We start from the raw sequence: 16856 nt of genomic DNA on the forward strand, positions 1-16856 counted from the left end.
AAAATCACTGCACTTCAACAAACAGAATTAAAAAAAATGTATTTTTTGTTTTGATACATGTTCCCCAGTTCAGTGCCCAGGGCAACTCCCCCACCCCCATTGCCATTTCTTTGACAACTCCTTGCCTATTAGCTTAGAAAATGGCCATTATTGGCTTCTAATTATCTCCCAATAATTTCAGTGAGGTTGGGCTCATCACTAGTGGAGAGGTTTTGAAGTATATATATATAGTAAAAAAAAAATAATAATAATAATCCTGTGCAGCTGTGTTACAGGTCAAATGTGATCCTCCTGGTTACATGCAAATATCTCCAAACAATTTGGCTTGAAAAGATGTTTAAGTGAAAAAATACAGGGACACTTAGAAGATACAAGGATTGTTGGCTTTGAAAGAAAGAAAATACATTTTATTTATATAGAACTATAAATCCAGTATGGTTGATTGGTTATACACATGGTGCTATATAAAAAATAAATAAATAAAAAAATTGGAGCATTACCCAGTAATGCTGGAGGGAGGAAGACAGGACAGCTACAAGAAAGTTCTACAACTGAAAAAATATTTGCAAATAAAATCTGATAAAGCTTAGATCCGTTTTATCCTAAATATGTATGTTTTTCTTCAGCTGCTGGATGAGCGTGGAGACACATTTGTTATACATCGTTCACGGTCCAATCATGGCTGCATTATTGGTAAGATTAACAATTCATTTTTTATGGAGCAAAATATAGAAAACATTATGTGTAGAGTGGAACATTTATTTATATTGGACGAAATTGGGCAAAGTTCCATGTTGTCAGGAGCGTGTAACGCTCCTGTTCCATGGCAACTGCAGGTCTCATTCCACCACACACGTTTTGGCTGGGCCGCACTTTATCTATATGACTGTCCACCTACATGGTGATTGATGTAGGCACCCTGCAGGGTGGTGTTCAAACCTGTTTTAAGCCTGCCAAGCCCTCAGTGTCTTATTTGTGATAGTGTTTGCAATACTTGCTTCAAGCTCCCTGTTTACCTGCCTTGTTCCTGTGCCTTGATCTTCATCTTTTCCCAAGCCCTGCACTGCCAGCTAGTTTAGATTACTTTGTTATTGACCTCAGATTGGACTTTGACTGCGCTCTGAATCAGCCTGCCTTTTGACCACAAATTGGACCCTGGCTACTCTTTGGATGCTAACCAACAAAAAAATTGTGAAAAGAGATTCACAAGAAAGCGGCTACATTATGGACAGAATGCGATGCTCGGAAAAATTTCCAAAACATTATGCTTTATTAAACATTAATGATAGCCAATAGTGCAATCACCCTGGTTTACCATCACCTCAGTATGAGACAATACACACAGACCTAAAACCATTTAAAACCACACCAAGACCGGTCTGGATATATATGTGCTGCAGAGACAATGACAAACCTTGTCTAAAGCATTTGCAGCACTGCACATAGGTTACACTACCTGTAGGAGGTATTTCAAAACATTGTACCATAGGTATATATAATATAATTATGACATGCTATGCATAATAGCTAATACAGTTGCCATGTGGAGAGAAACATAACCCTTAGCCTATTCAAGGCAATGTGGGTAAAAAATTACATAAAAGGGGGATATACCCCAGTAATATGAATATAAATTCATGCAGTACAACCCTATTGAGGCACATGTGATTGGGGCCCATCCACCGTTGGTAGATGCAGATAGTTGCAAAATTTCTTATAAATGGAGGAGACCCTGTTGGTGTCCTTGATGGAATAATAGATGTAGATAGCAGAACCCTGCTTCACATGGTTTCTTCACCACAACGTGTGGACTATAAACCACTGTGATATACGTGATGGCGTAAGGCCCAATGGGTCTTCCGTTTGTTGTAATATATGCTGTATGCCTTGCATCTAGGTAATGCATCATAATGTCCCCATCCTGAAATAAGACAAATGGTATAAGGACAGTCAATCTGGGTACTCCCACTCTGATGTACATGCAGCAAATGGGAACTCTACTTAAAAATCTGCAGTGAATCATTATTATAATTATTAATCGGGCTTTTATAAACAACACATATTTCAAAGCTTGCTGGGGAATGTAACATTGGCAACTATCGTACATGTCACAAATGTTAGTCCTGGATTTACCACTGAAGAATGGGGAACTCATGTAAGGGGAACTGATTTGAAGGAGTGAATGTGGTTTTAAATTTAACCCATAGTTTCTAAAAATCCTTTATTTTATGACTATGAATTTGGAACTTGTTTCCTGAAACCTCCCTATTTTCATTATGCAATGAAAAAAAAATCTACATTTAATTTAGCAGATAACATATATATACTATGGCCAAATGTTTTTGGACACCTAGTCATCACACCTTTATAAGCTAGTTGAATATCCTATTCAAAAACCATGGTCATTAATATAGTTGCCCCCTTTGTGGCTGTAGCAGCCTCCACTGTTCTGGGAAGGCTTTCCACGTGGTTTTGGAGCTTCTGTGGGAATTTATGCCCATTCAGCCAAAAAGAGCATTTGTGAGATCAGGTACTGAGGTTGGATGAGAAAACTGGTCTCTCAATCAGCCTTTCAGTTCATCCGAAAAGAGTTCAGTAGGGTTAAGGTGCAGGACAGTTGAGTTTCTCCATGCCAAACTCCTCAAACCATGGAGCTGGCTTTGTGCGAAGAGGTGAAGTCATACTGGAACAGAAAAGAGTCTTCAACAAAATGTCATCGCAATTTTGGGAGTCCAAAATTGTCGAAAATGTCGTTGTATGTTGTTGAACAGTATCCTTCACTGGAAAAACCTGAACTCAAACATTTGGAGGGGTAGCTACATACATTTAGTCATATTGGTAAGCGTAGTGGTCAAATGTCAATATACCATTGGCCATATAGTGTATTATTGAATGACTCTTTACTACAGATTTAGCTTTATGAATTTTGATACTTTCTTTTTTTGCAACGAAAAAGTGATTTAATTCATTACTAAGCATATTAATAATCAGTAAAAGGCTATAAGTTAAAGGGATTCTGTCGTGAGAGAATCATGGTGGCTTCATTGCTAAGTTGTCCTTTTAGAATGCTAGTTCCCTGGCTGTAATGTTGACAAATATAAACCTGAGGCATTCTGGCACTTTTCTGGCACTTTACATGGCATGTAAACCATGTTTGCCCTTGGTCAATGATTCAAACGTGCTTAAAGCCCAAATCTGTACTCCATATGTTCACTAGATTTTATTTGTGCCATTTTTGTTTATATGCTTACCTTTTCTTCTCTTCTCTGGGCTGTGGCATTCTTACTTATGAAGAGAGCAGTGCCAACCCCCTCTCCCCCCTCAAGGGTGAGTCCATGAAGCCCTGCATTCACACTAAGGTTCTCAGTCTTCTAATTAAATGACCTTGGGTACAGGGACGGACTGACAACTCATGGGGCCCCCGGGCAATAGGGGATCATGGGGCCCCTGTGTCCTTGCCCACACCCAAAAAAGCGTATGAAAAAGCCAATGAAAGGTACCATGGTCATCTCATGGGGCCCCCTACTGACCCCGAGCCCTCGGGCACGGCCCGAGTGCTCGAATGGTCAGTCCGCCCCTGCTTGGGTACCATTCAACCCAGATAACTGAGAAAATCTTGTGCCGAAGAAGAGGTACTACCACAGACAGCTCTGGACTGAAGGTGCATATGTCATTCTAAGCTGAATGTTTTTTTTAAAAGCTGGAAGATACTTTTGCTCAATAAACATTTAGCCCTTTAGAGTTGTGATTTAAAGCCCAACTCTAGGAATGAAAAAAAATCTATCTTTGTAATTGCCTCCCTCCCCCCACACTAAAAGGCTTAAATGCTGTTTATGTCTAGGGGTGTACTGTATGCCAATCTTATTCCTCACTCCAGCAGGGTCCTTCCAGGGCTGTGACTGATACCTCATAGTCTGCTATGTGAGTTGCATCCAGCTCCAGCCATCCCATATGGAAGAAAAATATATTTGAAACGTTGGAACGTGATGATGTGGATGATCACTAACACGTTTCGAAGTGGACCTTCTTCCTCAGACCATCGAAACGCGTTACTGCCCATCCACATCATCACGTTCCAACACTGATGTCACATCCACCCTGGCGCCATTTGCATTCCACGCTGGTTCCCTGCAGCGGCCGGCCGCTGCAGGATCCTCTCTCCAGCTACAACCCTGATGCTTGGACACCCCTGTCCTCCTTTGGTTTCCCGGGAGTTTGGACCACATTACTGGTGACATGCCTAATTCCTTCTTAATTCTTGTGAGTTGCCAATTGTCATTGTGCTAATAAATTTTCCACTGAATGACGCTCTATTTTCTTTCCTTTGCATACGGAGTCCAGCTTTACTCTGAGGGTGCTGCCACTGATGCTGCTGTTTGCCATTTGCCATTGTGAACACTCAGAGTCCCTCCTTTGGACTTTGTTGATGGACATTCTGGACTTTCATGTAGCTCTATCATACCCCTCCAGCGCCAAATCTATATATATTGTAAACAGACCTGTGCAGCTGCCATGTCACATTTTAGGATGGCAGTTTGGGGGAGGGGGGAGGCAGTAAAAGAGGGCCAACCTCCTGTTTTTACCACCCCCTGGTGGTGTGAATTTAGCCTAACTCAGAAATGAACAAATCTGTTGGATCAGCTTGACAGCCAGGCAACCGTCCACTGCTGGAACTGTCTGCTGCTAGTTTTGTCAGACTAAAGTCTACAGGTTTCTTCAGCACTTTCCTTGATGACGTACATCAATAAATATGATGGCATTGTAAGAGGAACATGTAGCGTGTGTGGGCGATCAGTTTCTCTTATTTCCCTTGGTGTTGTTTATTCAGTGATTTCTGGCCATCTTTGAGTACATCAACAACAAAAATCCCATAAAATACCCACGCTGCAGGAAAATTTGTACTTACGATGAACTCCAAGTAAAAAGCAGAAAACAGGATTATAAACATGAATTATTAGATGTCTGAAACACATCAGAGCAATTTTCTCATTGGACTTCAAAGGTTCCTCTTTACAGACTGATGGAAACATCTTGCAGGAGTTGGGGAAGCGGCCAGGAGGTGATGTGTGGTGCCAATATGCTGATTATTAGCATATGCGCTGAATATCTTTTGGTTCTGGAAGACGGAACTCCGGGAGAGCATAAATTACAGCTCATGCATAGAGGACAAAATCTTACATAATTTTTATGTAGGAACAAGCAAAAGATTGAATACTTGCAGAAAGCTTCTAAAGTATATCTGTCATCTATACACCGTAGAGGTAATATTTTGCAAACCAGGAATCCTTCACGCTTCGTTCCAGGTTCTCATTCTATCTGTTTTCTATTGGGAATATGTTTTAATACTTTCTGTCAGGACCAGAAGCGAGAGAAAATCTTTCCAACAGAGATACAGACAAAACACAGAATTTTTAACACATACCTACCCTAATTTTGTTGGGTTCTGCTGTGACTTGTAGTCCGCCTTTGTTCGGGTACACTGTCCTATTTCGATCCATCATCAGTGGCAATTGGGTACTCAGGCATAAGGAATGGAGGAGGAAGGCCACATAGTGTAATTCCACCTATTAAAATCCATGGAATAAAACATGTACAGTATTGCACTTACAATCATAAGATGTAAACAAGCATTACAAAGCAAACCTCTGAAGACGCCTAGTGGGAGGGGTGAAATACGTCAGGTGCAGACCTTAGTGACGTAATTTCTGGCCGGTGGAGCGCACGTCGGTGCGTTATTCTCTGGTTTCACAGCAGAACCCAACATCTCCTCCACCAAAACAAGTCTGACTCTTGTTTGTTCATAAGGGTCCACAGGAGTTGGTGAGTGAGTGAGTGAGACCACCGGTGTGGAGCACAGAGCACAAATTGCATGGATATATGAAGAGCACTTTAATTTTTGGAAACTATAAAATTCACCAACAAATAAGTCACAAGGGACTGTTTGTGTGTATGTCATTATAAAGGGGCAGCACTCTTATACTTTTTAATTTGAAAAATGTGTTAACCATATAGTAGGGCTGTGCCCACACTGCATGGGCTAACTGCTTACTTTTGTCTAGGGATGATAACAGTGAAGATATACTTACCAAATCTGCTGATCCTCGGAGCGCTAGACCAGTCCCTGATGCTTCTGCCCCCCTGCACACTTGCTCTTGTGAATGGACTGTTTCTGATGTCATCACGCCCATAGACCGGTTCCAGGTGTGAGGATGACAGGAACAGTCCACTGCTGGATGTGGAGGAGCACAATTTTCTGAAGGATCGGAAGACAGGGTAAGTATAGCTCTTCCCTAAACCCCTGAACAAAACTATCAGTTTTCCCATACAGTGCGGGCACACCCCTACTGCATGGGAAAATCCAAAATTTACATGGAGTTCTGCTTTAAAGGTAAAATAACATTATTACATAGTAGTAGAGATGCACTGAAATTTTGGCGGTCGAAATGCTTTGGCCGAAAATACCCCTATTGGCCTTTGGCCAATATGAAAACAGCCATCGTATAGGTGCCAAAAATAATCCCACTGCCTGTCTCTCCTCCTGCTGCCTGCTACCCGCTGCAGCCTTCTGGTGGCTCTCAGCCTTACCTGAGAACCCATCCAATGATCCCAGCGCTGGGCATAGAGATCAGTGAAGGAAAGATGGCCTCCACTCATCTCTATGCCCTTGGAGGATCGGAGTGACGTCATTATGTCACTTTTGGTTCTGGCACCATGTAAACAAGACCTTTTTTTTTTTTTAAAGCACTAGATCAACCCCTTTTTTTCTTCAATCTAGTGCTTTATATTCTAGAGGAGATATGTGGGGTCTTATTGACCCCACATCTCTCCACAAAGAGGAACTGTCACTACTGCATTCCTTCTGATAAAGGTACAGTGTAAAAAAAAAAATTTATAAAATATTTTTTTTAAATGTTGCCTCCGTTTATTTTTTTTAAATATATTCTTCAGATTTTTTTAACGTATAAAAAAGTTATTTTAACATATATTTTTACATATATTTGTAAATGCATTCCAAAAATGTAGATTTGTATTTTTAAAGACAGTATATTTGAAATTAATTTTTAAAAATATTTTTCATATATTTTGTAATAAAAATGCATTTCAACATGAACAAGTTTATAACTGGACAAGTTTATAACTTCTATATGTTTTTCACAGGAATATTTATGTTTTCTAACAATTATTAATTTAGAGACTTGCAATGAGCATAGCTGATGTTTTCTTTTTAAAAGAGAAGTATGGGGTTCAGTAAAAGAAAAATGATACTCACCGAGTTAGATGCATCATTGCTTCGATGCAGCATCTGTCCCCCACTGCTTCTAAGACTGAGAACTGAGCGATCAAAGATCACTGATCATTCAGTTCTCAGTTTTCAATCTGTCACCGGCTCTCTGCTCAATCCCTCCACTGGAGGGGGTGGGAGCGGCTGGCGCAGGCTCTCAGCAGGTCGCCTGCTGATCAAGGCATCTGGGTGGATTCCAAATTTAAAGGTTTAGACATAGCAAAGGGTTAGAAACCTTTTTATTTCTATCTATGTTCCCACTGGTCAAATTTCTCCTCCTTTCCTGTCCTGGAGGCACAATAGGAAGTAAGGCAAAATCCCCCCAGAGTGAGGGAAAAATCCCAACTTTAACAGTTGTTATTGAAACAGGTGTCTGCATTGGGAGATTTCCCTTCAACACCTGTTTAGGTGACAGCTGTATATGTTTAGATTGCCCTTGTTACCACCAGGACAGAAAATGTAGGTGAATCTTCCCACTGGGGATTGCCAACAGCAATAAAAATGCTTCCCTACACTTTTCCAAAGTTTAAAAAGTTTTGGCTACAGATCCAATTTTATTATATAGCTCAATTTCAGGCACAACATGTTTTTTAGATTTCGATAGACTTAGTAAAAGTGAATGGTTTAATGGATAGTCAGTTGAAAAAGGTCCATCAAACCTACAGTAGATGCAGAGGAAGGCCAAAAATCCCTTATAAATTATGGTTCAATGTGCTCTAATAGGGGAAAAATTCCTTCCTGTACCCCTGAGACAAACAGATATTCCCTGGATCATCAATCTACAGCAGCTTTCTTAAACTTTTTAACATGAAGGAACCCTTGAAACAACTTTCAGGGCTCAAGGAACCCCTGTTAACAGTTATTATATCTAAAGCTTATGAGACATTAAGGTGAACATCAAATTGTAGATATAAGAATAAATAAAGAAAAAGGAACATGGCATCCTTAGGGTTGTCCAATACCTCTATATTATTTCAGTAATAATAATATTAATAATAATATGATAGAAATGATTATAATGGCCAGAAGACGGGCACAATGAAAATGGTAGTGTTCCCTTTCATTATTGAATGGAAAACTGACCCTTTATATTGATGTGAAAAGTGCCCCTTTTCATTCATGGTCAATGGGAGAAATAATCCTTACATTGATAGTCAGTAGAAAAATCCTCTATACATTAGTGGTCAGTGGAAATAATTCTTCATACATTGGTCGTCAATGAAATGGTTGTTCCTTACATTGGTGGTCAGTGGGAAGAATGCCCCTTACGCTGGTGCTCAATAAAAAGAATGCCCCTTATACTGATGGTCAGTGAGAAGAATGCCCCCCTTTCAGATACCTGAAAACATTATCTGAAAGGCAGATATTGCTCATTGCTCAAGGATCCCATCGCAACCTTTGGATGTTCTCTACAGTTTCAGTTAACCCTGGTTGAGAAAGGCTCATCTAGAGTGTTCTTGTTTATAAATATTAATAACCAATTATATTTTGTGCATTTAAAGGCATCCGGTCCTTTTTTGAAGCAATCTACTGATCTGGATAGAATTAACTCCCATAGAAATCTATTCCACATTTTCACAGCTCTTACTGTAAAAAGTATTTCCATATGCACAAGTTAAACCTCTACCAGGCAGAAAAGTACCCCCTTGGCATTTGTAATGACCTTAAAATTAGCAACTTTACACCGTCAACTCAACTGTCAAGTTTTTATCACTGACAGTGACCCTGTTAGGGAGATTTTACCACACCTGTCCCTGTGGCAGCAAAAAATGAAAAACCCAAATCCTGAAAATGAACTGCTCTGCTGATGTCCCCACTAGAGAGATTACTTCCTCTCCTCATAGGAAGTGAGGGGAAATTTAGTTAATGGATCCGCAGACCACAGTAAAATCCCAACAGAGGTACTGTCCTTTCCCCACTCTGTACATTTTTTTAATGTTTGGATGGAGTGGAGAGGGATTAGAACACGTGTTAGTTTTTATTACTGTCTGGGCCCCTGTTAGGTAGATTCACCCTCTCTATTTGTCCAGTTTACCATTATCATCGAGAGTGACACTAAAGTAAAATCCCCTAATTTTGGTTGACACCAGAAAAGGAACAGAGGGGAAATCTTCTAATGGGTACATCTGTTCTGTTGACCCTGGTGGCACCCAGGAATTCCCCCACTTGGAAAGATTTCCTGTTTCATTTCCTGTTTTGACTATGAAACAGGGAGTTGAGGGAAATCTCTCCAATGGGACATAGCAAAAACCCTCATAGGGGTTATAACCTTCCCTTAAGAAAATGAAAAAGAAAGTTTTTGCCTTTAGTTACACTTTAATTGTGGCATATTGTCAGAAATCACATGTCAAAAATACTAATATATTGTATACTTTGTATACTTACAAATGCTACTAATGACAGCACACTTCTTTTCTTCTTTTCATCTTTTCAGGTTAACTTGTTTTTCCTTCTGAACATAGTACTAGTGCTTGTGACGAAGTTACGAGACACCCATCGGGCGGAGTCCAACATGTACATGAAAGCAGTACGAGCCACGTTAATTCTGGTGCCGTTATTAGGGATCCAGTTTGTTATATTTCCATGGCGGCCGGAAAACCGACTGGCGGGGGAAATTTATGATTATATCATGCACATATTGATGCATTATCAGGTATCGGACACTTGCCTTTTCCATCTTTTTTTGCTTGTCTTTTATCAAATTACAGTGTATACATGAAGGATGTCTACATATTAACAGTAGCAAAATGTTTCCAAATTGGACCTTGCATAAAAATCTAAAGCTCTGCTTCTTTGTGGCCCCCTTCCCCAATATAAAAGGTTAAGGTCTGGGCAAACGTGATGTCCTGGACCTTCTCTCAGAGCCCTAAGAAAGCTAAGATCCCAGAACAGGGCAGCTGGAATGAATTCATGTAAAATGTTGAATTCTTAGCCTTCCCAGATTCCTAAGGGAAGGCACAGTGATGTTATCTTTATCACCAGAAAGTGGCCAGAGGTTGCTGTTGTTGTAGAATTTCTTACAGGGGGTAGGAGGCTACTAAAGAATAAATAGGCCCAGAGCAAAATAAAACAGAACAAATAAGCATAGGGTCTACATGGCAGGATAGATATGGAAAGCTAGGGAGCATGAGAAGTTAATTTTTTAAGTTACAAGTTAATTAGAGATCACTTTGGAAGAACTGTGGGTATTTGATAGTGTATATGGAGGTTTTATATTTGTGTTCATTTTTTTAATTTTCTGTTGGTTGAACTGGATGGACTTGTGTCTTTTTTTCAACCATATTAACTATGTAACTTTCCTGATCAGATAGGGATAGATTGGTTGGGGGGTTCTGAGATAGTCTGAGGGGAGGAGCATTGGCACATCAATTTGGCGATTAGCTCACTACGAGAGATGCTTGTAGATAGATTGATTTTATGAAAGCCAAAGCAGCTGGTGAGTGGTTTGGGTATTTGAAGGTTGTCAATTTAGTGTTAGTGTGAAATAATCAGGGACCTATCGTTGGTAAGGGGTCCTCTATTTCATTGTATTCAACTGGTGGTGATTATAAATCAGCTGGTGTCAGCTGTTAGTTTTGAGATTATCCCCGGGGGTGGTGTGTTGCTGCTGAGGGCCTGATATATGGAAATAGCTCTACAGTGACATAGATTGTAATTGTTCCTAGTGCTTTCAAAGACCTGCAACCTTAAGCTGCTTTATAGTTGCATTGTTGTCTAAAAGAAATGCGTTTTCTGTTTTTGCAATAGAAGGTTGTAATGACTATTAACTCAGTTTCAAGTGTGATCTGGTTAATTGCAGGGAATGTTATGGTAGTGTGGACGGTAGATTCACTGAGAACATTTTTTCTACCCTAGTCATAGCATTCTTATTTTAGGTCCCAACTCAAAAACATTTAGCAAAGCATTAGGGATAGCAATTAGGGATGAGCTTAGTTTTGATTCAGCTATCAGTACCAGGCCATTGAATTGTGGGTTGGGTATTCTTCAACCCACAGCTGCATGTTCACAAAAGGTTGGGGTTTGCTTAAGATATCACAAACCTAACATGGTCATATTAGGTCATTGATGTCACAAGCATCCCTGACCCTTTCAATACATGCAGCTGCAGGTTAGAGAATAACTTGGCCACAGCTGATTGGCCCCAGAATGACAGCTGTCTTCTGGGTTTGGCCAAACTCAAGCTCATCACTAATAGCAATTGTCTGTGTTGAAAGTTGTATAACATCTTACCTGTACTGAGCAAAGCTTTCAGTGCTCCATTTCATGGTCCAACATTATGTCATGTGTCCCATGACAGCTGTTTGTTGTGGGCACCAATGTCACCAGAGCATTTGTTGGAAGTCTTTGCTATCAAACACCTTAGGGCATCCATTGAACAGTAATCAGAGCACTGCAAGATCTACTTGGTACAGTGGACAACAATTATCTGTGTTGAAATCTGTATAAAATCGTACCTGTATTGCAAAAGTTCTTCAGTGCTCCATTTCTGGGTCCAACATTATGCCATGTGCACCATGAGAGCCCTTTGTTGTGTGCATCAATGTTTTCAGTGGTTTTTTAAGTCTTTGCTAACATACACATCTTAGTGCATCACTTGTACAGTAAGCAGACCACTGCAAGACCTACCTGACACAGTGGACAACAATTATCTGTGTTGAAAGCCATATAAAATGTTACTTGTATTGCGCAAGTCCTTTGGTGCTCTGTTTCTAGGTCCAACATTTTGCCATGTGTCCCATGAAAACTCTTTGTTGTGGGCATCAATGTTACCAGAATCTTTGAAGTCTTTGCTAACATAAACGTCTTAGAGCATCAGGTTTATAGGAACCAGAGCTCTGCAAGACTTACTTGACACAGTGGACAGGTATATTTTTAGAAATGCTTAACACCTCTACCCATGATGATAAAGACTAGATAAGGAAGGAGCAGAAAAAAACTAAAGTTATATCAACAAGGAAGACAGCTGATGTCAGAGTTCATGTTGAAGACATAGAAGTAATAGACAACATCTGCTTCCCTGGATCAATTATTAACAACAAAAGGATCCAGCAGTCAAAAACGCTACATAGACCGATACTTGGAAGAGCAAGTATGAATGATTTAGAAACAATCTTTAAAAGTACTGATGTGTGTACAAAGTTTAGAACTGCACACATTTCTGTCAAAGCTAGACAGTGAAAAAGCAAGACAGAAAAAGTATTTATCTTTGAAACTTGTTGTTGGCAAAGAATTTTAAGAATACCATGGACAGCAAGAAAATCAAACAAAGGATCCTTCATCACATCAAGCCCAGCCTTTCAGTAGAAGCTCAGTTGACTAGTCTGAAGCTGTTGTTTTTTGTACATACTGTATTAAAAGAAGAACCTACTCACTGGAAAAGACAAGAATATCTGTAAAAGTTGCAACTTGCCATTGCAAAGACTAAGGGATGTGCTGAGGTTCAGGCCAAACTCTGTCCGAGCCGACAGGAAACTATCACAAAAAAAATAGCTCACCAACACAATCAGTTGTGGCCATGGAATTTCCTGTCCTACAGCCACAGGTAACAAAGAGATGGCAATGCTGGGGACACTATTGACATAATATGGCCATACCACCATGTTTGGAAAATGTAATTGACCAAATATGGCCATGTGGCCATACTAGGTCAGTAAGCCCATCTTTACTGAAGACTCCAATAGAAGATAGATCATTCTGGAGAAACATTATCCATGTGGTTTCCATAGTCAATGCAAACTTGATAGCACCTATTTTCCATATTTATTCACTAATTTATTTTATAGTGGACGGAGAGTTTTAGGTTGATTTTCATAGAGATACAGTCACTATGCCTGTTTGGAGGAAACTGACAGTGACTTTGTAAAGACTCCCCAGCTGCTGAACCTCATCTTTCTACAGCTACTTTGCTGCTCCTGCTTCTGTCACAGCTGGCACCTAAATATCTAGTGTTGACTGGTTTCAGACATGAAGAGTATAGGGGACTTCTCATTGGTAACAAATAATTGTTTTCATTTTCTCCAGCAAAATCATAAAAAAAAACACAGTTGCTGCTTTTCTGCACTTGGCTGATACAAGAACTGCTTTCAATTCTCAATTTCCCTGAATTACAATAATACATTTACTAAAGTTTCATTTAACTGTAGCCAGAATTCTAAAGATGGTGGAGATTGTTCTCAGTTAGAAAAACTGAATTATTCGAGATATGGAAATAACACAGTGCAAAGAATGGACGCTTCTCTGTACTCCTTGTACTCCCTGTTCTTGCACTTTTAAATGTTCAATTACAGAAATTAAAAAAAAGAAAGAAAGAGAAATTGCTTTTATCCAAATTATGACTTGAATTATGAAAATGGAGTCATAATGCAACATGGAGGAAGAGGCTCTAAAATAAGTCATTGTGATGCTTCATACTTGACTTTCACTAAAAAAAATAATGATTTTATCTGTATATTGATAAGTGGCATAAAGCAACCCTGTTGCTAGCTTGCAGTATTTATACCAGAAGAACTCTTCAAAAGAAGAATAGAAATACCTTTCTGAGGACAGTCTTTTAAAGCTTTGCTCTCTTCAACGGCTACGGCCACTGCAGCTATTCTACACTTCCATGTAAGCATGTCTCCCCGAACACTGTGGTCCCTCACATTTAACAGACTGCCCGCTAGGAAAGCAAATATTCCTTTTCTTCTTTGCTGGATTTTTCTGATATAAAGTCTGCAAGCTAGCAATAGGGTCATTTTAACCTGTTCAGCTCTCAAATGTGTGGACAAGAGCAATTTCAAAATTTCAGCTGTGAGCCTAGTCATTCTGCAATAGTGGTCATTACGTATGATACTAAAGGAAGACATATTTTGGAGGTTCTTTTGGCAATTTTCTTAAAGTGGTTGTAAAGGAATTAAAAAAAAAAATAACATATACTTACCTGTTCTGTGCAATAGAATTGAACAGAGCAGCTCTGAACCTCCTCTTCTTGGATCCCCCCTGGCACTCCTGGCGCCTCCCCACTGCCAAGTGCCCGCAATGGAAGCCAAATGACACACACAACAGGACTTGGCCCCGACACACGCTTCCTTGTCACTGGTTTAGATTGACAGCAATGGGAGCCAATGGCTCCTGCTGACCCAGCAAAGCCTGCAAAGCACGGAAGTAAGGGGAGAGAAGAGCAGCAGACGTGCACAGCACTAGATTGAATGAGGGCTCAGGTACGTTTAAGGGGGGGTGGGGGGCAATACCGATGCCTGAACATTTTTTACCTTAATGTTTAGGCTTTAGAACCACTTTAATTATTTTTGTATCCAATTTAAAAATAAAAAAGTGTAACAAAGCAAATAAATGCTTTTTTTCTTCAATACTGTATATGGCCAAAAAATGTGTACTCCCCTCCAAATTATTAACTTCAGGTTTTTCCAGTGAAAGGCACTGTTAATACTAGACATTCCAACATTGTGGTGTGAAGGCCCTTTTCTGGCCCAGCAAGACATGCATTAACCACTTGCCCTCCTGACAATTGCTCGGTCATACAACACTGCACCCAAATAAAATGTATGTCCTTTTTTCCCCACAAATGCACCTTTCTTTTGGTGATGTTTTATCGCCTATGCATTTTTTATTTTTTGTGCTATAAACAAAAAAAAGGCTGACAATTTTGAGAAAAAAAAAACAATATTTTTGACTTTTTGCTGTGTTATGCTAAACATGTCCAGTAAAAAAATGTAAAAATCAAATTTCGGCATACATTTAGGGCAAAACGTATTCTGCTACATGTCTTTACTTAAAAAAAATCCCAATATGTGTAAATTAATTGATTTGCATGAAAGTTATAGTGTTTACAAATGGTGGTATAGATACTGGAATTTTTATTTTATATAATAGTAATGGCGGAGATCAGCGACTTATAGCGGAACTGCAGGACTGCGGTGGGCTTTCTGACACTGGGGGAAACTAACTAACTGTCACTGACATCCCCAGTGAGATTAATACAGTGATCAGTGCTAATAAACAGCACTGTAAGTGCACTTATGACACTGGGCAGGAAGGGGTTAACATCTGGGGTGATCAAAGGGTTAATTGTGTGCTGTGAGTGTGTTTTACTGTTTGCTGTGTTTTATTATGTAAGCACGCTGCTTTGTATGGCTCTGCTATGCAGACAGGGGAGAGATCTGTATAGTTTACATACAGACCTCTCCCCTGTCAGTGTTACTCGGTGATCACTGGGTCCCGGTGGGGAACCACTGGCTGGCACCTGGTGATCGACCACTGAAGCTGCCAATGGTTGAGCGGGTACTACCCGCTACCCCAGAAAATACAAAACATATAAAAAATGAGTGCGCTGTACACTAAATAATCATAAACAATAATCAATCAAATAAATGCTGCTACATAAAAAATGTACATAAAATAATTGAAATGGTATAAATCCATATTTATATATTAAAAAATTGAAAGTCCCAAAATCCAATAACACAGTGCCGTGTTCTAAAGAAATCATCCAACGGAAAGTGCATAGGTGTCAACAAATGCTTGATACAAAAGAAAAAAATCAGCCTCTTACCAGACACTTTGATCTCCAATCAATAGATCAAATGAGCAGATGGTGATCAGATCCCACACTGACACCCTAGTTAGCCATATTAAGGAGATGAAAAAGGAGATAAATGGACAACTGCAGGCTCCCTTGAACGAATCTATCACATCAGACAGCTCTCCACAACATGCAAGGAAAAGTTTAAAACAGAAGAAGAAAACTTCATAGTGCGACCCGATAAACCAGCAAAGAATTTATTAAAGTATTGCACTTACATAGATAAGGTGCATAGAGGCAGTGTAAACATTTAAAACTCCAGTGGTGTCAGACCACCAGCCAGAATGAGGTTGACTTTGAAGCTCGTTTCTCCAAAAATGGCGTCCTCTGGGATTGGAGAATACGCTATTCGGAAATACGAAATCACGTGTATATATATATATATGTGTGTGTGATTTTGTGCAGCTCTGCTGCCCTGTAGAAGCAGTTCTGCTATAGGGTGGTTGGAAAGCGGCTAATGGACTTCCATGGGTGGAGTAGAGCACTGGAAGGCTTTATTTAGTTAAGCAGATGACATAAGAACAAGGATTGATGAGTTTGGTGTGGAGGAACCCAAGTGGCCTGTACAGAGCCCTGACCTCAACCCTACTGAACACCATTGAAATGATTTGGATTGTGAGCCTGGTCTTCTCGTCCAACATAAGCAGTTGACCTTGTTTTGGCTGAATGGGCACAAATTCCCACAGACACACAGCAAAATCCTGTGGAAAGCCTTCCCTGAAGAACAGAGGCTGTTACAGCCGCAAAGATAGAGGGGGCAACTTCATGTGTATCCCCATGGTTTTGGAATGAGGTGTCCAACAAGCTCAGAAGATAGGTGTGATGGTCAGATGTCCACAATCCTTTGGCCATATACTGTAATGTTAATTGACCAGGGTTATCTTTGAAGTAATTAACATTATGGAAGATAAAAAGTGCCAATTTTATTCTGTGATTTATCCTGTATAAAATGACATGGTCTATTTATCAGTGTTTTCACACATTTTTTACTCAAGA

At 39.8% G+C, this 16856-nt stretch overlaps 1 protein-coding gene across 1 annotated transcript in view; it reads left to right on the top strand.

Moving 5' to 3' along the window:
• CALCR (calcitonin receptor) overlaps positions 1-16856 on the top strand; it is a 394427-nt gene that overhangs the window by 344830 nt on the left and 32741 nt on the right. Inside the window, exons 10-11 of the mRNA XM_089692113.1 lie at positions 627-693; positions 9717-9935. Coding sequence (XP_089548239.1) covers positions 627-693; positions 9717-9935 — 286 coding nt within the window. The remainder of the gene's footprint in view (positions 1-626; positions 694-9716; positions 9936-16856) is intronic.

This window comes from Staurois parvus, unplaced genomic scaffold (genome assembly GCF_062004578.1).
Source record: "Staurois parvus isolate SC_StPar_1 unplaced genomic scaffold, SC_StPar_1.0 ptg000576l, whole genome shotgun sequence".
Taxonomy (NCBI): Eukaryota; Metazoa; Chordata; class Amphibia; order Anura; family Ranidae; genus Staurois; species Staurois parvus.